The sequence below is a fragment of the Brachyhypopomus gauderio genome, chromosome 20 (assembly GCF_052324685.1).
Source record: "Brachyhypopomus gauderio isolate BG-103 chromosome 20, BGAUD_0.2, whole genome shotgun sequence".
In the NCBI taxonomy this organism is placed as follows: domain Eukaryota; kingdom Metazoa; phylum Chordata; class Actinopteri; order Gymnotiformes; family Hypopomidae; genus Brachyhypopomus; species Brachyhypopomus gauderio.
Genome location: NC_135230.1, coordinates 6,995,588 through 7,019,169, shown reverse-complemented (window position 1 = coordinate 7,019,169; position 23,582 = coordinate 6,995,588). Strand labels below are relative to the sequence as shown.

The 23,582-nt window shown below is 40.6% G+C and overlaps 2 protein-coding genes and 1 long non-coding RNA gene across 7 annotated transcripts; 2 read left to right on the top strand and 1 right to left on the bottom strand.

The window, feature by feature from the left end:
* The first annotated feature begins 447 nt into the window (after nucleotides 1–447).
* On the top strand, nucleotides 448–16,517 carry cfap221 (cilia and flagella associated protein 221). 5 transcript variants are annotated; one of them, XM_076982650.1, is made up of 24 exons: nucleotides 482–562; nucleotides 907–1,081; nucleotides 1,213–1,313; nucleotides 1,551–1,637; nucleotides 1,762–1,857; nucleotides 2,139–2,239; nucleotides 4,045–4,148; nucleotides 4,547–4,706; nucleotides 5,558–5,669; nucleotides 5,784–5,913; nucleotides 6,409–6,517; nucleotides 6,606–6,693; nucleotides 6,865–6,954; nucleotides 7,050–7,145; nucleotides 7,333–7,426; nucleotides 7,511–7,608; nucleotides 8,797–8,877; nucleotides 9,461–9,568; nucleotides 9,685–9,843; nucleotides 10,048–10,206; nucleotides 10,407–10,507; nucleotides 11,086–11,181; nucleotides 12,284–12,394; nucleotides 12,596–16,517. In XM_076982650.1, the coding sequence occupies exons 2-24, from the start codon at nucleotides 943–945 to the stop codon at nucleotides 12,726–12,728; spliced, it is 2,553 nt and encodes an 850-aa protein (XP_076838765.1). In that variant the 5' UTR covers nucleotides 482–562; nucleotides 907–942; the 3' UTR covers nucleotides 12,729–16,517. The 5 variants fall into 5 exon arrangements, with proteins under 5 accessions (XP_076838767.1, XP_076838766.1, XP_076838764.1 ...); XM_076982652.1 differs by having other exon boundaries at nucleotides 448–1,069; XM_076982651.1 differs by having other exon boundaries at nucleotides 448–1,081; nucleotides 7,514–7,608.
* Nucleotides 14,513–19,773, bottom strand: LOC143484117 (cyclic nucleotide-gated channel alpha-3). The gene is made up of 7 exons (XM_076982656.1): nucleotides 19,434–19,773; nucleotides 18,697–18,843; nucleotides 17,798–17,866; nucleotides 17,549–17,689; nucleotides 17,349–17,450; nucleotides 15,996–16,102; nucleotides 14,513–15,900 (listed from the first exon to the last, which is right to left on the bottom strand). The coding sequence occupies exons 1-7, from the start codon at nucleotides 19,523–19,525 to the stop codon at nucleotides 14,513–14,515; spliced, it is 2,046 nt and encodes a 681-aa protein (XP_076838771.1). The 5' UTR covers nucleotides 19,526–19,773.
* On the top strand, nucleotides 18,682–23,582 carry LOC143484130 (uncharacterized). The gene is made up of 4 exons (XR_013122553.1): nucleotides 18,682–18,902; nucleotides 19,479–19,571; nucleotides 22,449–22,505; nucleotides 22,872–23,582. It is a non-coding gene; the product is annotated as an uncharacterized LOC143484130 (long non-coding RNA).

Genomic DNA, 23,582 nt, shown 5'->3' with positions numbered 1-23,582 from the left:
TTGGATGGCAGTTATCTGTAATGATTTTCCCCAAACAACAAAATACATACATATATGTTGTTTCAAATCCTTCAAGTATTCACATGCTGAAACACCACACGAATGGCACTTGATTTGCAATCTTCTCAAAATGATTTTAATTATTACAAGCCAATTGTGGGAAAAGTAGACTCCTGTTAATCCTTGTTTTGCTTAATTGCTCGTTCCAGTTTCTAATGTGATCGTTTTGCATTCAGAAACTGATTATATCCGAGAATGACTGCGCGGAAGCGCAAATATTCCTGCAAGAGAATATAATTTGTGGGAGCGTAAAAATAGCGTAAAAGGGTTGGCGTTGGCTTGCTTACACGGTTCAGCTGTTTTCGGTCTTTTATTCTGAAAACGTGCAGAAGCAGTGACCCCCACCACAGACACACACACACACTCACATACACACATACACGCACACCCACGGTCGCTATAGTGATGGAGATGTTGATATGGCTCCTGCGGCCATGCAGCTAGCTAGCTACTCCATTTAGGTTAACCTGTTTTAGTAGCCATGTCACTTCAGTCTGTTTCGGTAATATGAAAGAAAAATAACGTATACTCCGATTGTTTTAGTGCTATAAGCAGTTTATTTCAAATAAACGAACTGAAACGTTGTGGTAGTTTATATAGGCCAGCTAAAGGTGCTCAACAACACTAGCTAACTAGGCTAGCTGCTCTCCTCAGAGGGACGATGCTGTGGGGAAAGTTATTTTATCATTTAAAAAATTGTACCCCGTTATTCTTTGTGGATATACATTTGCACGGCAACCGTAAACAAAATAGTTGTTGAAGTTGCGTGGTAAAAGAGTATCTGACCAACAAATATATATATATATATATATATTCTGCAGCCTGTTTTTATGCTTTCACAACCAGCTAGTTAAATTGAGCTAATCACAGAAGGCATCAAGAATGGAAGTCGTGCTCCAAGCACCCAAAACTTTCTCGGGCAATGTCAAGAAAAAGAGAGTTCTTCTTAGCCAGCTGGTGGAGGAGACAAGGACGACTGCCAGTGTGTCTCATCACCTTCTTGAAACTAGTATGACAAGAAGTACAGATCACTCCTACAGTTCTCTTAAAACCCTTTAGTTGTAACTTAGTTGGTCATATATTCTTACACAGAGGGCACTGGACTGCACGGCATCTTTAGTTGTAATTAATTTTGCAAAATCTTTCCTCTAGGTGTTCACAACAAGGTTAAGGTCAACAATGTTGTTGAAGCCGAGCCCTCAGAACTGCACTTTAGTGGGTTTGAAGTTGGGAAGGTTTACAAAAAATCTGTGGTATGTGAAATGCTTGCGGAGACATTTGATATGAAACACACACATACTGTACATCGAACTTGTACATCGAAAACCTTACCACTCATAATACTAAAGTATAATAATGACATAAAAAGTACAAACTATGCACCTGTATTTAAAATTCACTTTTATTTTCAGTTAATTACATACATTAAATTGTGTTTAAGAAATGTTAAAGTATTGATTGGTGAAATTACTTTTTTGTGACTTTGACAGAAACTCATAAATATTTCTTCTGAAGTCCTCAGTGTTCATATTCTTCCCACTCAAACCAAGTACTTTTCAACTGAGTACACAAAAAAGGTAATTATGCAAATGTAAATACATGCTATTGCTACTGTTTAGTGACATAGAATGACTTGTTTATGAAGTGTAGCTATATTTCTGCTGAAAATGTTTGTGAAAGTGTTGATGTGCTTATATGCAGAATCGACTAGTTCCAGGTCTCTCCTACACTATTAATGTACACTTCAGTCCCGACGAGTGGCGATACTTTTTTGACAGCATTCGTGTTCACTGCAAGGTCAGAGCATGTTTTGTTCCGCTGATGTTCTCAGGTTTGCAAAACATATAATACGGTGTATGTTTTAGACAGACTGTTGCTGTGTCTGATCTCAGGTTATTTAAACATATATGTATATGTATGTTTTAGACAGACTGTTGCTGTGTCTGATCTCAGGTTATTTAAACATATATGTATATGTATGTTTTAGACAGACTGTTGCTGTGTCTGATCTCAGGTTATTTAAACATATATGTATATGTATGTTTTAGACAGACTGTTGCTGTGTCTGATCTCTTCAGGGAGAGGCGAACTTGCTGGTCCCTGTCCATGCGTATCCTGTCATGGATAATCTTCACATCCCGTCTCACATCAGACTTCCTGCCGTGCCTCTGGGACACAGGTACCCGTGCTCTCCTTTAATCGCTGATAGTTGTTTACATTGGTTTGTCTTCTGAGACAAATCTGGTGATTACAATCTTTTGTAAGATTGTTTTACAATGAAAAAAATCACTGACAAAATATCTGAGATTAGATTCTTAGATGTATGTAACTGTGTGTAATGAATGACATTCTGTCAATACCTCACATACACACACACACACACACACACACACACACACACACACACACACACACACACACACACACACACACACACACACACACACACACACACACACACACACACACACACACACACACACACACACACACACACCAACAAAACCAAGATAATATTGCATAGATTCTGTTGTTTTAAGCACTGTGCCTAAAATGAAACACTAGACAACACAAAATGAGTTCCTAAACGTAAACCTTCATGAACAAATTCAGTCAGGTTTAAAAATAGCTCATTTTATGAAACTATTGTTGAAGCTACTCAATACCACATTATGTGAGACGAGATTTTTCGGCCTATGATACTATGATACTTATGCTAAAAAAGTGTAGTGATATAATTTGCCATGATAATAATAGCACCTCTGCACTGAACTTGAGTTTTTTTAATCATACATTGATAATATACATTAAAACTGTCTTTGTTAAGCCTCAGGCACACTACCTTACTTTGACTACACAGCAAATTTGGAAGTGTTAATTCAACTCCTAGGGTGTTAAATTCAACACTTTCAAAGTGTCTATATTGGTCCACACGGGACTGAGTTAAAATAACACTTTTGAAAGTGTTAACTGTGATAGTGTTAAAACAACACTCAATAGTTGAAATTTAACAGAGATCAGTGTTGAATTTATCTAACACTAGAGTGTAGTGTCAAATGTTAACACCATCTACGGTGTTAATTCAACAACGATTAAGGTTCAAAATATAATGGAAAGTGTTAAATATAGCTCAACATAGAAAACTGAAATTTTAAATACTTCTAGTAGTCAATAATCCCCAAATTCACTTCCAGGAACAAGAACACTTGAAAGAAAACCACACAAGTTGCAGTTTGAATTCACCTATATATCAAACAAGCACACCAACTAAAACAGCACTGGCTTTGCAATAGCTACAACAGAAGTCACGACGTCAGCTCCAGACTCCATGAAACTGCTTGTGCTGTAGACCAGCGTTTCTCAACCAGGGTGCCGTCTGTCTTCTTCAGGGGTGCCGTCAAAATATTCCTATGTGGAAAAAAAACTATAGTGTTAAAACTTGAAGTTTTTATACGCTTTAAAACATAAAAAAATTTGGTGGGCGTGTGCTACGTAGTATACGTAGGAATTCTGGGAGAAACTCTGTCAGGTGTTGATTTTAAACTCAACACCATACAGAGTTTCACAAATTTAACTCCCCGGAATAACACCAACTCTTTTGGGAAAAAACACTCATATCGTTGATCTAGAGTAAACAAGTGTTGAATTAACACTGTATTTTTAACAGGCAACAACGACACTGGAAATTTAACACTTCTGAATTTGCTGTGTAGGCCCTATCTTACCCTGTAAGATAATGAAGTCCTCATCTGTTACAGTATAGTAACATAAAGAGTTGGTGAAGTTGCCACGTTTGTGTGCTTTCTACCACAAGAACGTTTGTCAGATACAAGACATTAGGAACTGTAAGATTAATAATATTTCTAATTAGTGTGTGTGTGTTTCATTTGGCACATTTCTAAAATATTCAAGTTCTTTTAATATTATGTTTCTAATCTGTATTATTTAAACCACATGTAATGCTTGTGTTCCTGTGTTTTAAAGCACGAGTCATGTGATTCCTTTGAGCTGCAAGTGTCCAATAGACTTTGAGTTCCAGGTGTACTGCTTGAAGCCTCATGAGGCCTTCACTGTACACCCTTTATCAGGTGATGACTTTTGAACTTTAAGGTCAGAAAATAAAACAGCGTGCACCTAGAATTTGTTTTGTTTTATGGTTGTTTGTGGATGGAATGAATGTTAGTGGCTGCTAGTCAACTGAATCTCTGAACCTTTGAGGCCATTCAACCAGAAGAAGACTTATTGCCATTATCATTATATCTTCATTTATCTATAAATTATTTATAAGTGCATATTATAACTTCATGAGCCTAGAATCATCCAATGTGTGATAAGTGGAGTTTATGATTCATTACCAATATAAAATAAAAACTAGTGGATATTGTGACTCCAGGAACACACTGATAAACTGAAGGTTAATGACAGGAGATCTGTGGCCACAATATGGGCTGTATTCATCTTCATTTTGTGGTAATTGTGTTATTAGGAATCATCCCAGCCAACGGAAAGACACATTTTACAGTGACATTCACGCCACACCAGTATGGGACTGCTGATATCACCCTGCAACTGGTCATCTCCCAGTTCAACTCCAGACCTATCATCTGTACTCTGAGTGCATCCTGCTCCCCTTATCTGACTCTAAAGTACTGGGCTTTCTCATTCATAGTAATACTCTTGCTAGAATTGTAGGCCTTTACCATAGAGCATGAGGTTCTGTATGAATGTACATTCAGTGGCCACTTTATTGGGAACACCAACATTGCGCTTAAAGTCAGTATCTAGTTTAATGATGGAATCTCCTATCTTATAGGTGTTTTAGTCCTGACCAGTGGTAATCAGGATTATGGGCAGTTGACTAACTCCCCATGACAACCCATGATTTACAGACTTTCAGGTTTCTTTCTAATCCCCACCATCATAGGGAGTTTTTCCTCGCCACTGTCGCCTCTGGCTTGCTCATTAGGGATCTGGACCCATACGATTGTAAAGCTGCTTTGTGACAACATGTGTTGTAAAAAGCGCTATATAAATAAATTTCACTTGACTTGACTTGATTTTCACAGCCATGAAAATCATGTCATGGACCATGAACTTAGCCTTTTCTCATGTAACAGACGATTTGTCCTAAAATACCCTGAAAGGTAAAATTAAGCAGGTTATCCATCAGTTAATGGTTCAGACAAGTGTGCCCAGAAGTCATCTGAAGTTTACAATTCACGTAGCAATCAAACATCCAACATTGTTTGGTTATTGTGCCCTGGGAGCCAGGCCCAGTTTAAGTTTACATAGTTAGTAATCTGAGTTAGCATGTAGGTTAGCTTTAATCAAGATGTCAAAGGCTAACACTGCTTCAGAGAACAGAGTGATTGAGTTTAGACAAAATATTCTGCAGGCTGACAGTGAACCATGATTTGTAAAAGTTGTATATGTTACAGTTTAATTACTAGACTTACAATAGCATGTTATTACTCCTTTAATACTCTCTTCATATTAGCCAACAGGACAGTAATGTGAGTGACCAAATGTTTGCTGATATCACAAAAACAGAAGTGCCCCCAATCCTACCTGCTACCCCCAAACATAAATCAACCCCGACCATAATGAAGGTACCCAAATGACCCCTGAAACACCATCATCACTACAGTGGAGTGTTACTACAGTTCATTTCCATCTACCACAAGAGAAAGGATGTTCACAATCGTTTTACGCACTTTCAACAGCACAGCAAGAAGAAGGTCCAGGCTGAATCACAGCCTCAGGACTCAGCTGTGGATGTTTCCACACCTGCTGGACTTGTAAAGATGCTTATACAACACCCAGGCAAAATTAACTACAAGGACCTCCGAGAGTGTGAGTTAGAGCCAACCCTCTCAGATTTACGAGGCAGTACCACTACGTAGAACTGAGATATTTCCTTCTGAGCACATTATATTTGACATGTGTTATGTATTCATCTTATTAACTAAAGTATTTAGTGCTACTCAGTATACATTTTTATCAGTGTTCAATCATGCCTAATCTTCAGTTCTTTCCTATTGCCAGGGTAATATCAAGCAATTAGAGCACAGCATAGCAATGATAGCAGCTATTATATTTAAATAGTGTATGGCATTTTTGTGTATTTTTCAGTGAGTAAATGCATTCACTAAATTCACTTCATATTCAAGGGAATACGCTCAAAATGCTTTGGATGTGCTGATGTACTAAAGCATTGTTTCACATGCTTCATACAATGGACTTCATCATTTTTATTTCGAAATGCGTGGTACAAATGGGCCTGCAGATGAAACAAACATCAAAAATAACATATTTAACATTAATACCTTTAATTTCTTCTTCTAAAAGCCATGTCCATCAACAAGGACGCACATCAGACAAGACAGATGAGAGAAGCTGCGTTTGAAGATCACGTTCTAGCAAACGTCCAAAAGGAGAGAGCCAATCACCTCCAGTGGTACGGCCTGCCAGACGTCCACACATCCACCTGTGTGTACAGACATTTACGATCAGTCCCAAAGAGCTTTGACTTCATTCTCCTGTAGGCAGGTGCATCTTGGTGAAAGTGTGTGGTCGACAGAACAGAAAATGAACGTCTTGAGGGAGCAGGAGTTTGCTGCGGCCGAGAATATGGTAGGACCGTTCAAGGTCCTTATGGACAGGGGTTCTTAGTGTAGCCATAGCTCCCCCTACTGGCCACACGAACGTGTCGGAAGTCAATAACACTACTTGTTTCTTGCAAATGTTTATGCTTTATAAGTATTTAAAAATGAACTTTAGGCCTGTCTTAACCTTGTGTTCCAGATGAAAAACGACCCGGGTGGCGGAGAGGTGGATTTTACCAGAGTTTTCTCAACACTCTCCTCACAGCGAGTATTGCGGAACGTGGGACAGGTAGCTGCATTATTACGGGACCCACTTCACCTTTGCCCTCTTAGACCTGATAGCTTACGGATTCTAAGCATCTAAGCAATGATGCTGTGTTGCAGGTTCCTGATGGCTCTCCTGTATTCCACGTCTATGACAGCAGCAGTCTGGAGATCAGGCAGAGACTGCTTAGAGTCTTCCAGCAAGCTGCTCGCAAGGTAATGAAACGTCTGACTGTTAAGACCAGCAGTTACACGTATGTAGGCCTAGTTAAAGCACCGCTATCTAGAAACGTCTTGTAACTTGACCTTCGGATAGCGTGGGAAGTGTAAATATTGTGCTTCTGTTGCTTCAGTTGCGACTATGAATAAAAAATAAGATGTGAGTATACTTTGTGCTGTTCAGGTGATTCTGCGCTGCCGTATGAATAACAGACTACTGTCACTGCGAGATCTGGCTTCTAAGTTGAAGAGGCACGACCGAGAGCATGAAGACACGGGTGGGACAAAAGGTTTACCCCTCCACACCTTAATTCAGCTAGCCACGTTCACCCCTAAGATACGAGGTCAATCTGTTCATATAGAAGCAGATACAAGGCCCCAGCTTGCGAAGATATCTTCGGAAAAGCTCCAACCCTTCCAGATGCCCGTCTTCACTCAAGTGGACCGCCTCGATGATCTTGTGAGTTCCTCTGCTGAAACAACATCTGATCGGTGTGCGCCCTTCGGAGGCTGCCCATGTCTTCTGCAGTGGGTAAATCGCTCCCAGGTCATGGTATGGTGGCCCACTCATAGGTCAACCTTAAATGAGCAAATAAGCACCCACAAAAGTGAATCGGTCACTTGCACCTCCCTCAGATTGTGATGCTTTGCTGGCTGTTTGCTTGCTGCAGCATCTTATTTAGTGGATGGATGACTAAGGTAGTCTTAAAGATTAGTCAAGATTTTCTGCCAGTGGAAAATGGAAGTTATTGCAAACAGATAAAATGTAATGCAATCTGTGGTCCTTATGGGTACCATGGTACATAGATCATTAGTACCTAATCTGGTGATGATGAAGTTTACATTAGTGCTTCAATTATTCAATCATTGCTGTTCATTGTGTAAAATGTGTCTCAGCCAGCATCTAAACTTCAGTGTTTAACCAGTTTGAAGCCCAGATTCTGTTATAAATTGTTCTCAGCAGTGCTGGGAGGACATGTTAGGATTTTAGGACACTTATCTGTTCTTTTGAGTCAGTGTGTATGGGAGTGGAAATGGAAAAAGAAAAAAAGGGCAACATTGCAAATGACAGACACTCAGGCCGATTCACCAGAGGCAGAGAGAGATCATGCAAGATCATAGTCAAACAGACGGGTCACTAGCCCAGAGGGTGGAAACACATCCGACATGACAGGACACAGAAATCATGAGATGACAAACCAAGAGATACAATACCAGTGATGTGAGTAAGATGACTGACCACAACAGGGGAAAGACACATACGTAATCCCAATGACACAACCAGAAAAACAGACAGAGAGGATGCTGGGTATGCCAGCAAGTCATGGCAGAGAGAGTTTGAAGGCTTTTAACAGACGGAGTGTATTGGAAACAGGTGTAAGTCGTTAATAGTCCAGGGAGGCAGCGTGTGGGAGTTGACGTATCTGGGCGGAGTATCTGATGTGCTGGAGAACCTGTGTGTCAGGAGCAGGGAGTGTGACACAATCAGACTTCACTGTTTGTCAGATTATCCCTGTAACAGGTGCAAGAATACATAGTCTGCATTAGTTAAATCATGAAATTAGTATAATTAGTTGAAATAAGGTTTAATGCTTAAATATTTACTATTCCTTGATAATATGACGGATTTCTTCTTATGTTTGTTTAGGCTGTGAATGGACTTGGATGTGTTCCTGTGAGGCAGATTAAGTTGGATTTGACCCCTAACATTCCTTTATTTAATCTAAAGGTACAGTAAGTACTCTAATCTCTTTCTTCTTTTATTCCTCCTAATTTGAAGGTTCTTCTTATGTGTGCTTTTCAGCATGTCCATAACATTCATTTTGACTCTTATTTTGTAAAAATAGAGGATTTAGAGCAAAATAAAAAAGGAAGCGATCTTGCCAGTGCACAAACACAAAACCCGTGACATAATCCAGATTAAGGATACAATAACCAGCAGCCAACTAGTTCAAAGACAAGACATACATATATAGACAGACAAACGACCCTCGGGTATCCTAATGGGCCACGCCCACCTGAGGGACCAACACAACGCATCATCAACAACAAGCCATGTAATACTGCCGCTGCAGACAGAGGAGGCCGGCAGGGGGCCTCCGTACCGTGACGAAGACCCTTAATGGTCTGCTTACTAAATCATACCTTCACAACACAATACCAACCATCAACACACACCGTCTGAACCTTTTACATGGAATATGCACTGATAATTATCAATCATAATAATCTCAAATAAAGATGGGCTGCGGTACTATTTCAGTTTTCAGACACAGCTGTCCTGTTGAGCTCTGGTCCTGCTGTTCCTGTAGGTTCCCCAGCATTTCAGGCTAAAGGGCTACCGAGAACTGTCGCCCTACGAAGCCGGAGCCTCTTTTGTCCGCACTGAACTGGCCAGGACGTTACGCACCGGCGCCCAGGTGACACATCGACTTTCAATCACGTTTTTACTTACACCCGTCGTACGTGGTATATTCCCCCCATGTCCCATCGCGCTGTCCGTGTGCGAGCTTGTCCTGTGCGCGGGTCTTTGCAGGATGAGCTGTTGCCCGCGGGGACATGTCCCGCTGTCCCGGGCGAAGACGAGGAGCCGCGGGAGGAGCGGGACGTTGAACGGGACCTCAGATCTTCCCTGTGCTTCAGCGCCCCAACAGACATGCTCAGGCCGCCGAAGGCCCACCCTCTCCGGATATTCGTAGAGTCCCGCTTTTAAACTTTTTACAGCCTTCGTTTAATCGTGCACAATCGTGCACACTCATACACACCACTGAAGTCACAATTAACACTTTCTTTTGGTATCAACATTAGTAGGCAACTACGTCTCGATGTGACGTTGTGCCTTAATTCAGCCTTTTATAAAGGTTTCCTGACGATGCATTTGATCTTATATTCATGTTAGAACCCTGCTCCCGGCGTGCATGTCTTCAAACCCACCCCGTTATACCTAGAGAGTGATGTGGACTTCCACCTTTGTCCATTACCAAGATACGCTGTCTCCCAGGGCAGCGTTGTGGGAGTCTACACTCCAATTACACAGAAGAAGTTTCTAGACAGAAAGGTATGTTCCTGTGAAGGAATACTCAGCATTAATATGTAGTCAGTTTGACCTTTAAATATAAATATCTGTTTGAGCTTTATCTATGGTTTTAAGATTACAACAAGTATCCCAACTACATCTTTTTTTGTAAGAAGAATGTAAGCATGTAACCAGTTCAAAGCTTAGTCGTTCGATTTAACAATTTGAAACATTTTCTGCAGGACGTTATAAAAGGGATCATGACATGGAAGAAGTTTCCCTCATTGGCAATGACAACTTTCCCCTCTACTTCGACTAGAACCAACAACTGGGTCCCACGCCTGTAAAAACACACACACACACACACACACACACACACACACACACACACACACACACACACACACACACACACACACACACACACACACACACACACACACACAAATACACTGGTCTCATGGTCATGGGCATCAGTGAGATGTCTTGCACTCTGTTACATGCTGCAATATATTCTTGAACCATAACATGGTTAAACTGTGGCTATAAAGGGACATTGTCAGCAGTAATGCTCAGACAGACTGTGATTTTTAAAATCTTGTTGATGGCAGCTCGAGCCAGTGTGAGCTCACCAGCAAGGTGTTTTCGCCTACAGAGCTGCCATCAACAAGATTTTTTGCCATTGAAAGCATCTCTTTTTGTTTTTCACACCACTCTGTGTGAATCTAGTTTGTGAATATCCCAAATCAACATTTTCCTAAATACGGTCTGTCTGGAATCATCAAGGATATCACGGTCAAAGTCCCTCTGATCACAATTTTTTTCCGGTGATTCGTGTAACCATGAACAAGAAAGTGTACTGGAACTCCTAACAGAGCAGCTGGTGCGTGTTGTGCTGGTCGTTGTTTTTATTTCATGCAGGTCTGACCCCTTCAACATTTCTCTGCTGCCTCTGCAAGCCCCACCAGGCCTGCAAGATCTTCCCGACAGCATGAGAGAAGACATCACATCTGACACGTAAGCCATCGCCATCACACTTCATCCCCAAATGGCCTTATTATCATAGGACCTTAGAAGTCATCACCGATCTTTCTTGGGAGAAATTTTGTAAAAAAGACAATAATAGAGAAGTTCTGTGCTGCGATTCACTTAAATGTATATCCAAGATATAATATCTTGTGGTTTGTACTTTTTTGTAAATGTGGGTGTATATAAAAAGCAAACATTACCAGTCAAAAGTTGAACGCACTCTTGGTGTTCTGTTACGCATCTTCATGAAGCAGCACCTATGATGCTTCTCCATCAGTCCTGAAGACCTTCTCAAACATGCAGAGCACTCGGAGAGCTAAAGTTCTGAATTACAACTATTTGCTGAGGGTTACTAATTCACATTTAATAAATAGTAGCTATTTAGGCTACTAATTTTGCTTGGAGCATTTTGAATCTTTCTTTTGACTGTGTTTTGACTGTATATACTATGTTTACTATGGGCTCTTGTGTGTTTATATTTTTAAAATCTGAATACCTTGTAATTTAACAGTCTGGTACATTTCCTGTAAGAACACTGAAAGAAACACAAACCAAAGAAATGGTTGTAGATGACTTTTGAAGAAAAAACATTTGTCATTCTCTGACTGACCGAGCACGTTCCATTGCAGAAACATGTATGTGTGACGGGTCTTGGCACATCTGTGCAGTTGCTAGCTCACTATCTAGTTCACTAGCTGTTAATGGTGCTCACACAGTGGTTACAAGTCATGACAGCAGCAAACAGCTCAGCTCAGATTAGCTTGGAGGATAACAGGCCTCTCAAACCTGAGGAATTTTTCTCTGACATAAAAAACAGAGCACTCAAATTCTGTGCATGTGTCAGAGTTTTCCAAGGGCTTCAGCTGACACATGAGTTAAAAGTGATGCGTAATAGATGGCAGCCTGGCTTGCCTAGCTATTTTGGGTTTTTTTATGGTGTTATAAGGGTCTGTCTGCAGCTCTTCCTAGGGGAACAACTGTTGAATGTTCCAGAGAACACACACTATATCGTGTGCAGTTCTTTTTCACAGATGAATTTCCCATAGGCAATTATTTGAAAACAAAAGCATTAAAAATGTTTTCCCAACAGGGTGGAAGGTTCAGAGAATAGTCTGACTCCTGAAATGGTTCAAGCAGAGTTTCCACCTCCTGAAAATGGATCTTCCAAACCATTAAAAGACGACAGCACAAAAGACGACAGGTTATCAACCCTAGCATTTCAAATATACCTGCTGTTTTGTAGCTACGTACCATACAAAAGAAAAATTATGATTAGTGGCCAAACTTGTAACGTACAGTGTATTGTATAAATGTAATGTTAAAATAGTAAGCTTTTTACAGTGCTTCAAGTATATACTTTTTGTTTGAAGTAAACCTTGTGGGTTTTCTTTTTGTTCCTTAGAGAAAAGCGCAAACTTCTACTGCAATCAACTTTAAAATCACAAACCAACAAACTTGGACCCAAAGTGTTGGCCAGAATGAAATACCTGAAATCTTTGGAAGAGAGCATCCTATCTGCACATGACTGCAAATAGCTATTTTATCTCAGGAAGAAAATGTTTTTGTGGTGGAGGAAATTATAGTTGGCCTTTGATGTGCTGAAATAAAGATGTCCTCTTGGGGAACTGCAAACTGCAGCCCAAGACAAACGTAAATATTTCCCAAAAGGTTCCCCCTTATGAGCGTGCGAGGCATAACATTCTAAAAGCATTTGCCATATTCTACATTTCATCCACAGTTTAAAAGGTTGGAGGAATTTTGATATTCAATGATATTCAGGGTGTCTGTAGTAGGAAAAAAATGTTAAGCACGAAACTTGGTGGATAATCAGAATAGTAACATACAAGCATGGCATTAATATAGAATGTAAACAAATATATTTTGGACCAGTTTTTTATTTGCAGGTGCAGTGCTGAATATTTGTGTTCAGACCAAAGAATCCCATTATTAAATTCTGTATTATGAAGACAACGTTCCATGTTAATATTTTGGAAAAACAATTCCGAACTTTGGCATTTATTTGCCATTTCTTCTACTAAGCAGCGAAGACAAAATCATCTGCCGTTCAACTGCCATTTATAAGCCACCACCAGGTGGAGCTATAGATCTCTCACCTGAAATGTAATTCATGGGATCATTAATCTGTGCTACCATTCTTGGTTCCATGATGTCTAGTTCTGTTATTGCTAATGCAGCATCACTGTGGACGGGCAGGGAATACAATACGTTTTACACCACACGTAGGTGGAAAATTCCTGACTGAGAAGGCCGTGTCCTCCAATTTTGAGCTTTGGCATTGATAGTCATGCCTGTGTAGATTCAGCACAAAAGAGACATATCTACTGGAAACATCAACTGTCACTTCCCAACTGCCACATCTGGACATCACAGAATTGAATGGCAGGATTTCTTATGGTGAGCCAAGTCCATGATTTCAGCTTTTTTTCCCATTCAGTCCCCCGGGGGGCTGTGGATCCCGGTTGAGAGTACGTGGTGCGCAATTGGCTGCCGCTTCTTGCTGGAGTGTGATTGGTTGTACCTGTGTTAAAACTGTAAAGCGACCTTGGGTATATAGAAAGGCGCTATATAAGTTGAAGATTCATTCATTCATTCATTCATACTGTAAGACCAGGAAATTATTCTTATCATTTAGGGATAACTTCGATTACACCAGCCAGATTGTTTTAGGTCTGCTCCTCTTAATCCATGGTGTACAAACTCAAATAGCACAACGTTCCATGTGAATATTTTGGAAAAACAATTCCAAACTTTGGCATTTATTTGCCATTTCATCTACTATGCAGCGAAGACACAAAATCATCTGCTGTTCAACTGCCATTTATAAGCTTGGAAAAATCATTGTTTTAATGAGACATTCATGAGACATGCACACTGTGCCAACACTGTACCAACAAAACATGGAGGTTCACGAAACTCCAAAGGTAATTGCTCCTTGGAGACCATCTCAAAGAGCGTCTCATTAACAGCAAGTTGAAGCAGGTCATGTAGGCAGTTCAGCAGATTCTTCATTGTGTATATGAAGAGACGTTTTGGTGACTCACATCTCCAAACGAGAGATGTTTGGAGATATGTTCTGTAAGGACTTATTAGGTGTATAGTCTAGTTTAAAAGGCCTTAGTAAAGTGAGTTTTTTGGACTTTTTTGTAAAAAATAAAAATAAAATTTCTTCAATAGTTGTATTTTTTGTATTTTTGTATTGCCTAAGGTAAACCACACAGTAAGAGAAGACTGTGGCTGGAACTCATGTATTCATAGGCTCACACACTAATGTCGTGATCTAACATAATACTCCACGTAACTATTGGCTCTTCTTCTCCTCCACATCCCCAGACAGATCCTCCACCATGAGGGGTTTCACTCTGGCCTCCATGTTCCTGATCCTCTGCTTGATGTTGCATTTTTTGGCGGCCCAGTGTGCTGTCAGGCGAGTGAATTTGGCCTGCATGACCTCCAGATTACTCTCCAGCATGCTCACCTTGCCCTCCATGTCTTTGGCGTCCGCTTCCGTGGCCGCTGCCTCGTCAATCAAGCCGTCCTTCATCAGAATGGCTTTCCCCTTCTCCTCGAGTACATTCTTGGCATCGGGATACTCGGTCAGGGCTTCCATGAGGTCATCTTTTGACAGAGCGAAGAGGTCTGAGTAGCCCAAGCTACGGATGTTGGCTGTTCGGCGGTTTCCGGCTTTGCTACCTTTGATGCCCAGGATGCTGATCTCACCAAAGTAGGCCCCATCACTCAGTACCACAAACTGGGTCACGCCATCGTCTGCTACCACAGCCAGTCTGCCTTCCTTGATGATATACATTTCGCGACCAATGTCCCCCTTTTTGCAGATATAGTCTCCAGGGCTGAAGACTTGTGCTTGGAGCTTAAGCACGAGTTCAATGAGCAGTCCAGCCTCGCAGTCCTGAAAGATGCGCACCTTCTTCAGGGTTTCTAAATGCACATTGATGGCAATTTCAGCCTTTAGCTTATCAGGAAGGTACCTAAGCACTTCCTTTTCGTCACAGGTCTTCTCCTCCCTCCAAAGATAGTCAAACCACTTGACAACACGTGCCTCTAGGTCCTTGCTAACCCTACGGAACTGCAGGTACTGCTTAATGGAGTCAATCTTGGCTTGGAACTCTACACGCGAAGCATTCATGTTGGAGATCATGGCACCGACATTGCCAACAATAGTGGCAAATATAAGCACACCAATGAGGAAGTCGGTAACAACAAAGAAGTACTCAATGTCTCTAACAGGGGGTGGAGTCTCTCCAATGGTAGTTAGAGTGAGTGTGGACCAGTATAAACAGTAGATATACTTTCTGGTCAGACGACCATACTCAGGATCACTGATGTTGGGGTAGACCCAGGTGTCTGAACCAAAACCAAGTGTTTTGGAGACAGCAAAAAAGATGCAGGCATTCCAGTGAATGATGACAAAGATATAAAGTACAAGGTTGCAGATCCGAAAGATGTTTGGGAAGTTGATCCTTGTTTCAGTTCGGTCAAAGAACTCAAAGAGACGAGACATTTTGAAAAGGCGATTGAATCTCAGTTCAGGGCTGTTGAAGCCCACTTTAAGCATCATCAAATCTGTTGGTATCATGGCTATCAGGTCGAGTTTGAACTGTGGTGTTTTTTTGTAATGTTCCCAGAGCTTTTTAGGATCTTTGACCAGCAGGCCTTGTTCCAGAAAACCTAGTCAAAAGATTTAGCATGAATATTTGTACTAATACGTAAGTGGATCCGCCTATACTGAAAAGTAGGTGACTGCATATGCAAATGAGTTCTACCTGTTCTAGATCTCACAAATGTGTCAGTGCAGTAGATGACATCTGATGTATAATCCAGTACTATCCACAGTGTGGTGTAAATATGCTGCAGTTCATTGAAACAAGATCTAAAACAGAAAGATTAAACATTTCTTAGTACACTTAAAAAACACAAACATAAAATCCATTTAAAACTGATCCATACATATGAATCTTTAGATAAAGTTTTAAAACAAGCAAATTAACCATCAGAAATCTGTTATGCAATGGGTGAATTTCAAAAATACATTCCAAATAAAAACACTATTTGGCAAACATTTTCAAATAGATTGCTTCATTTTTCATTAATTTTGTCTTGTACAAAATTCATTTATTTCAGGGTGACAGTCCAAGGATTATTTAAGTTATGAAGACTTGGACTAGAGTTTGTGGTTCAAAGGTGGACTTGATTTTACATCAAAACCATAACACAACGCTACGTGTAATACATTATCACAGATTTTTTTTTTATCACAATGAGCTAAAAATTTGTTGTACATAATATCATCCCCAAAAAAGTAAGACATGTCTGTATGTATGACTGTATGACCTTAAAGTGATTCACAAGCACAAAAGCACAAATACTTTCTGGATTAAACTAATTTTCTCTGAGGTACTGGCTAAGTGTACCACTCTATACCAATCAGAGTCAAGACATTATATTCGCCTACTTCTGTAACATGATTGAAATCATAAATTACTCTGGATAAGAGCATCTGCCAAACGGAGATGTAATACAAATGTAAGGGGCTTTAATGTCTCAGGGGCTTCAGCAATATGGAAAGATCTCAATGTTTAATAACTTCTCCAACTATGTGTACTGGAGAGCATTTAAAGGAAGTGCTTACTACAGACTGTAAATCCCTTCTGAATGTTCTAAGTCTGGCCTATGTTTGGCCAAATAACATCAATACCATTGAGCAGTGATCTTATCAAAGCCCTAATCGAAATTGCATTTAGCTTCTGTGGTGAGAAAACAGACATATTGTTTTCTACACTTTTTGACAAAAGACACTTAATTTGAGCAAATATTCAGCAAGTTAGTGTGCAAACAGTTATAGGTATAAATACAGAAACTAAATGGCAGAGATTCAGTTATCTTCATACTGTTATTGCTCATTGTGGCTAAAGGGGCTTCCATCTCATACTGAGGTCATGGGTTTATTTTCCTGCTGAACACTCTGTTCTTAAATTATATGTAAAGCAGCATACATGTAGGTTTTTGATATACAATTAGCATTAATTGCTTTGTATGCAAGACATGGTTCCCAGTTGTGCCATATTTTTGTGGGTTGTATTACTGTAAAGGTGGTGCTTGATGCATGAGTGCTTCACCTTGTCACAAGCATCATCAGATTGTAGAAAGCAGGCAGTGCTACAATGCAAAGCCAGTAGTAGTGCAAGTCCGATGCAGGATCCACAATCCAATCAGCTTTTCTGAAAGAGAAAATTAGCATATTGCATTTACATTTTTCTGACTGGCTGGCAGGATTTGATTGGTCGGCGGTCCACACTCATTCAGCTCGGCTACTCACGATGGCGCCTTCTTCTTCACCTCCTTCTCACCCTTTTCGTCCTTTTTCTCTTCCTTGTTTTCATCTTTCTCCTCCTTTCCGTGCTCATCTTTTTTCACATCCTCCTTGTCATCTTTATTTGTCTTTGTGCTATTTGTTTTACTTTATCGAGTTGGGCAAAATGATGACAACAAGTCCATGGTGAGCTTTTCAATAAACGAATACACAACATTTCCAATTCCAAAAAAGAAAAGCATTTTCTTTACTTACTTGTCAGTGTTGTTGCAATTGTTTAGATTTAGTGTAGCAAGAGGGCGGTGGCTGGCATCACTATGATAACTGTAAAGCAAATGTGACCAGAAAAAGCATTGCTGAGTTAAAACATCACAATGCTGTGAAAAAATTGCATATAAGCATGTGTAAAGGTTCTCATAAGGGCTGTCTCAGCTGATATATAAATGGATCCTTCTACCTGCCGCAGAATTTTTAATGTTTACAAAGTATATTGGAACATTTTTTTTCAGTGAGAGCATCAGCCACCCATTCTGTGATTTGTGTGAGAAAAACTCAGCTCTCTCAGCCACTATACTGAAAAGCCAGTCTTAGAGAAACTGGCACTGCACTGAAGAAGCAGTTGAAGAATGAATCTCTGACCGTAGCCCAGACTAGGTGCTACCCATAGGCAGAGTACCTATAGGCAGAGAAAAGTACATATGTGCATTGTATTTTTTTAAAGTCTAAAATGTAATACTTGTAGGTCTCCACTATATACTCCATTTGGATACCCTGGTTATCAGTGCGAGGCAGTGCTCTGAGGCTACTTAGACAACAGCGTTTCTGGAAATTTGCAGTCATCTTTAATTATGTATTCCTTTTATGTAGCTGTATGCCAAATTATAGAACTTATATAACTAAAAAAGCTGTGTAAAAGCATGTTTTGTTTACAGTTTCTCTACAGCTATTTATCTTTGAAAACATAATGTTAATAGCCTTAATTACATTTCATTTTAGACTTCTAGCCATCATTAGTATGAATGTAATCCCTGGACGATCTCTAAAAGCACAGAGTTGGGTTACAATTGAACTTTTTCTGCCTGTATCCAGTGACATTTCCTGTAAACAGACAGATATAAATATTTCCCATAAGCCAACGAGACCTGCTGACTCACCCGTTTCTGCAGGGCCCATCCTGGCTGTGCCTCGTGCCCCGGCTTCTTCCAGCCAATAGCCGCACGTCCTCGCCACACCCCGTGGCCAATCGGGCGCCTTTGCTGTCTGATGCCCGGCCTCCAAGTGCCAATGCAAATTGGGTTATTCTGAGACACACGCACAACTTATTGGAAGGACTTACAACTTATGACTTACGAATTGTCTGGTCAGTTGCTACACCTGCAGGTATCGCCTACAATAGCTACAAGCAGACAGGGCTTTTTGGTCAGTTTTACCCTCTCAGAAATTAAACTGATGGTTAGACAATTGTGTCAAATTTTCAGCTGCCCTCCGAACAAAAGAAGGCATGAATGTTTAAATTTTTCTAATGGACTGGTCATGTGTGGATATTTTGTGTTTATAAATGCATGTTTACTGATTTATTCTATATTTGGAGAAGAAATGAATATTATTGAAGAGTTGGTAAACTTGTCATAGAACTAAAACAACAGAACAACAGAGGAATCCCTCACTAATTTAATTATTGCATACTAAAACGTATCAAGATTTTGACAAAATTATACATTAATAAATAATACACTTACCCATAGATTAGGTAATGGTTCTATGCTTTACTTTCACTTACAGTAAAAGCACGTAAAGAAATTACATTTGTGAATATTCACAATATTCATAAGTGATTTTATTCAGACATGCAAAAAATAGTCTGTGTGTGTATATGTGTGTGTGATCTGACCTGCTTTGCCTCTCGGACCCCTCAGTGTGTGTCTCTGACGTACAGGACGTCCTGCAGCTGATGTACACCTGCCCCTGGAACGTTCTGGCCATGCCTGGTCAACAACGACACCGTTTTAAGATGGCTGTGGATGACACAGTAAGTGATTAACTAAATAAAATTTATAAGGCACATTTAAAAACTCGGAATGACCAAAGTGCTGAAATTAAGTGTTTAAATAAACAGCAACAACAAAATATGGCATGTGAACAGAAAAGGACAGGCAACGTGAAGAGTAGGGATGTGTTCTAGTCACCCATTTATAGTCATTACGAGTCACTCTTGTTGCCGAGCAGATGTCTCTTCCGTGGTCTCGGTACAGTGAGAATAAAAAGCACTGCCCTCTTGAATGTCAAACAAGAACTCAGAACCTATAGGGGTGGAACTCTGAGACCTAGGGGTGGATCTCTGAGACCTAGGGGTGGATCTCTGAGACCTAGGGGTGGATCTCTGAGACCTATGTGCCAGCAGTTACTGACTGACAGATGCAGTCAGCCACGACTCTACTGCAATTTTATCTGAATTTAATCAAGTCTTAGATGTTAAAAGGATACATTCACTGTATTCTAAGAAAGCTGGCTGTTCCAGTAAAGACAGGTTGCACTCTAATGCTGACAGTCTGTTGCTGGCTCTTTAGCACTCTTTCATGGGTCTTTTTATGGGTTTCATGGGGCTCCTTCACGGGTCTACGAACTTATAGCATAATAAAACCAGAAACCTAAAACTGTCTACTACCATACATCCAAATCAGTCCTTTCTTACAAAAGTTTTGGAAACTACAGACATGACACTGCTCTCTCACTGACAAGACTGCTCTCTGGCTGATATAGATATAACAAAGCAGAAAATTTACCCCTCATCTCAAACATGTAGCAGTCAGCACGCAGAAAAACCAGCACAGCACACTTCTAGAGAGAAGCTGCACTTCTTTGCCCAATTGCTGATCTGTGCCAGGCTTCATATTTTACTAAAACTTAAAATTAACCCTGTTTGACTCCAAAAAATATGTCTTCATATGTATATTCAAAATATGGCAAATGTGGCAGGGAGTTCAGCACCTCACCAACTATAAGTCCAGCAACATCACAATGGCTGTAGACAACCCAGCACTGGCGGAAGAGTTAAACCACTTCTTTGCACGTTTTGATGTGGTGAGACCAGTAACAGCAGCAGCCCTGCCATCCAACTGCAACAGCCACAACCTGGTGTTAGAGGAGCATGAGGTGAGGTGCACACTGAAAGCAGTAAACCCCAGGAAAGCTGCCGGACCTGACGGAGTGCCTGCGAGGGTCCTCAAAGAGTGTGCTGATCAGTTAGCTGGGATTTTTACAAAACTTTTTAATGCCTCTCTTTCTCAGTCCTCGATCCCACAATGTCTGAAGGCAGCCACAATCATACCTCTGCCAAAAAAGACCAGCATCAGCAGCCTTAATGACTACCGACCTGTAGCTCTGACTTCAACAGTCATGAAGTGTTTCGAGAAGCTGGTAAAACATCACATCGTGTCATGTCTCCCACCCAATCTGGACCCACTTCAGTTTGCGTACAGGGCAAACCGGTCTACGGAGGATGCTATAATAACAGCACTTCACACGACCATCTCTCACCTAGAACTGCATGGACGCTATGCTAGGCTTCTCTTCGTGGATTTTAGTTCAGCGTTTAATACCATTATCCCGGACAAACTGACTCCCAAACTAATGGACATGGGTATCTCAACCAACATCTGCAACTGGATTACAGACTTTCTCTCAGACCGGACACAGAAGGTCAGAGTTGGATCACATCTTTCCTCAGCCCTCACACTTAACACTGGGACACCACAGGGGTGTGTACTTAGTCCACTACTCTACACTCTGTACACTTACGACTGTGTCAGTAAACACCAGAACAATGTCACAATCAAGTTCGCGGATGACACCACTTTAGTCGGGCTTATCTCAAATGGCGATGAATCGGCATATAGGGAGGATGTCCATAGGCTTGTGGAGTGGAGCGCAGACAACAACTTAGTCGTTAACACCTCAAAGACCAAAGAACTGATTGTGGACTACAGGAAGATAAAATCTGACCTGAGACCAATCTGGATCAATGGGGAGTGTGTGGAAAGGGTAGCCAGCTTTAAGTTTTTGGGGGTGCATTTGGACGCAGACCTCCAATGGAGCACAAACACCTCAGCGGTAGTGAAAAAGGCCCAACAGCGCCTCCACTTTCTGAGGATCCTCAGGAGGCTCAACCTGAGGAAAGAACTGCTGATGGCTTTCTATCGCTGCTCCGTGGAGAGTGTGTTAACATACTGTATCTCTGTGTGGTTCGCCAGCTGTAACACTAAACACAAGAAGGCCATACAGAGGGTCATCAACACCGCCCAGAAAATCATTGGTTACCCTCTTACATCACTTAAGGAGCTCTACAACACCCGTTGTCGCAGAAAGGCCCATAAAATAATAAAAGACAGAACACACCCAGGGTATCACATATTCAAACTGCTGCCATCAGGCAGACGGTTCAGGCAACTCAAAGCAAGGACAAATAGGCTAAGGGACAGTTTTTACAACAGGGCTATCGCTCTGTTAAACTCTTAAATTATTTATTCGGGCACTGTGCAATATATAGATTCAATTTCAATTTAAGATGATAACTTTAATGGGAAATGTGCAACTTAATTCACAAGTGCAATAACATGCTGCTTCTTCTGTTTTGTTTGTTTTTTGGTTCCGACTATTCTATTTTGGTTCTTAAATCCATTTTATTATATTAGTGATAACATTTTATTATTTTAGTGTATATAGCATATTGTACCATTGTATTTAATATGTACCATGATGGAGGCTGGATCCTATTTTCGTTGAACAAGTGTACATGTACATTGTGCAATGACATTAAAGTATTCGTATTCGTATTCGTATATTCACTTTATTCTAATAAGCTCAGGAACACATTTTCACTTAGGACATCTATTTCTTATTTCCTCAGGGAATAAAGCCATGTTTACCAAGACATACAGAGCTTGGGTGCCAAGTCATTTATCAGGTGAACACTTCCCACATGTGGGATAAGCAATAACATTACTAAATGTCACATAAGAGATACAGATATTGAATGTGAATAAAAAAGTCTATTGCAAAACAAGGCATGCAGTGTTAGCCTTAGCATGTAGCAGTGCAATTATGTTTACAATTTAGGTTTACAGTTCACCCCAATCATTTGAAGAATGACTTAAAATAAATCGGATTGATTGCATACCATTTACCATTTCTCAGCTATAGAACTCCTTCAGTTACTTACAGTTAAAATAAATGATTGCTGAATGCTGTAATACTATTCTTGTAGCTTTGTGAAAACCCAGAAACAATGCTTAACATTTGCTCCATTGACATTTGATGTGTGATTAAACAGATTGGCAGAGTTCAAAGCCAAGACCAGATGTAGCACCAAACGGTGTAGTAGTGGACTTGCATCTACCCACCAAACCTCTAATCCACAAACCAGAAGATGAAGGAGGAGGTTGAAGGCAGGTTCCTGATGATCGTGGTGCTTTTTTTTCAATGTGGAATTATGTGACAAAAAAGTATAAGCCACAATGCGCTCTGAGGGCTGTATTGTAACTTGTCGGTTGCCATGTTTGAGTGTGTGAAATGCATCTCAACACATTTGCCTGGATTCAGATCCAGTGATCACGATCCCATTGTCTAATCTATGATGCCAGTGGGTTGTTGGAATAACAAAGCAGCCAAAGAAGGAGATCATCGCAGATCACTGGTCCAGAAATGACAGATACCTGGAGATACCTGGGAGATACCTGGGAGATACTGGTGCGGCCATTTTGAGGTTCAGGCCTAAAACCATGTGCATTTGTTGCAAGGTAGATATTGTGCTAGATCTCTTTCTTTGACACATGTGACTAATCCCAGTAAAGCTTTCGATTGCTCTGTTAAACCACACCAGGCACGTTTAACAGTCATTCAAGTTAGCTAGTTAGCAGGCTCTGTGCTCAGACTGCTCTTGGCAAAATCATCATTGCTGGCAGAGTCATCATCACAACACTATGATTGGACACTGGACATAGCCAAAAAATAAAATGAATTAAATCTCACTCACAAGCACACT

Bases quoted from the DNA above. Each gene is read 5' to 3' on its own strand.
- cfap221 (XM_076982649.1), top strand. From the start codon at position 943: ATGGAAGTCGTGCTCCAAGCACCCAAAACTTTCTCGGGCAATGTCAAG. The intron at 1,314-1,550 runs GTATGTGAAATG...TGACTTTGACAG, and splicing joins AGGTTTACAAAAAATCTGTG to AAACTCATAAATATTTCTTC. The intron at 7,609-8,796 runs GTGAGTTCCTCT...ATGTTTGTTTAG, and splicing joins TGGACCGCCTCGATGATCTT to GCTGTGAATGGACTTGGATG.
- LOC143484117 (XM_076982656.1), bottom strand. From the start codon at position 19,525: ATGGCCAGAACGTTCCAGGGGCAGGTGTACATCAGCTGCAGGACGTCC. The intron at 17,867-18,696 runs GTGAGTCAGCAG...TTTGCTTTACAG, and splicing joins GATGGGCCCTGCAGAAACGG to TTATCATAGTGATGCCAGCC. The intron at 17,690-17,797 runs GTAAGTAAAGAA...AACTCGATAAAG, and splicing joins AATTGCAACAACACTGACAA to TAAAACAAATAGCACAAAGA.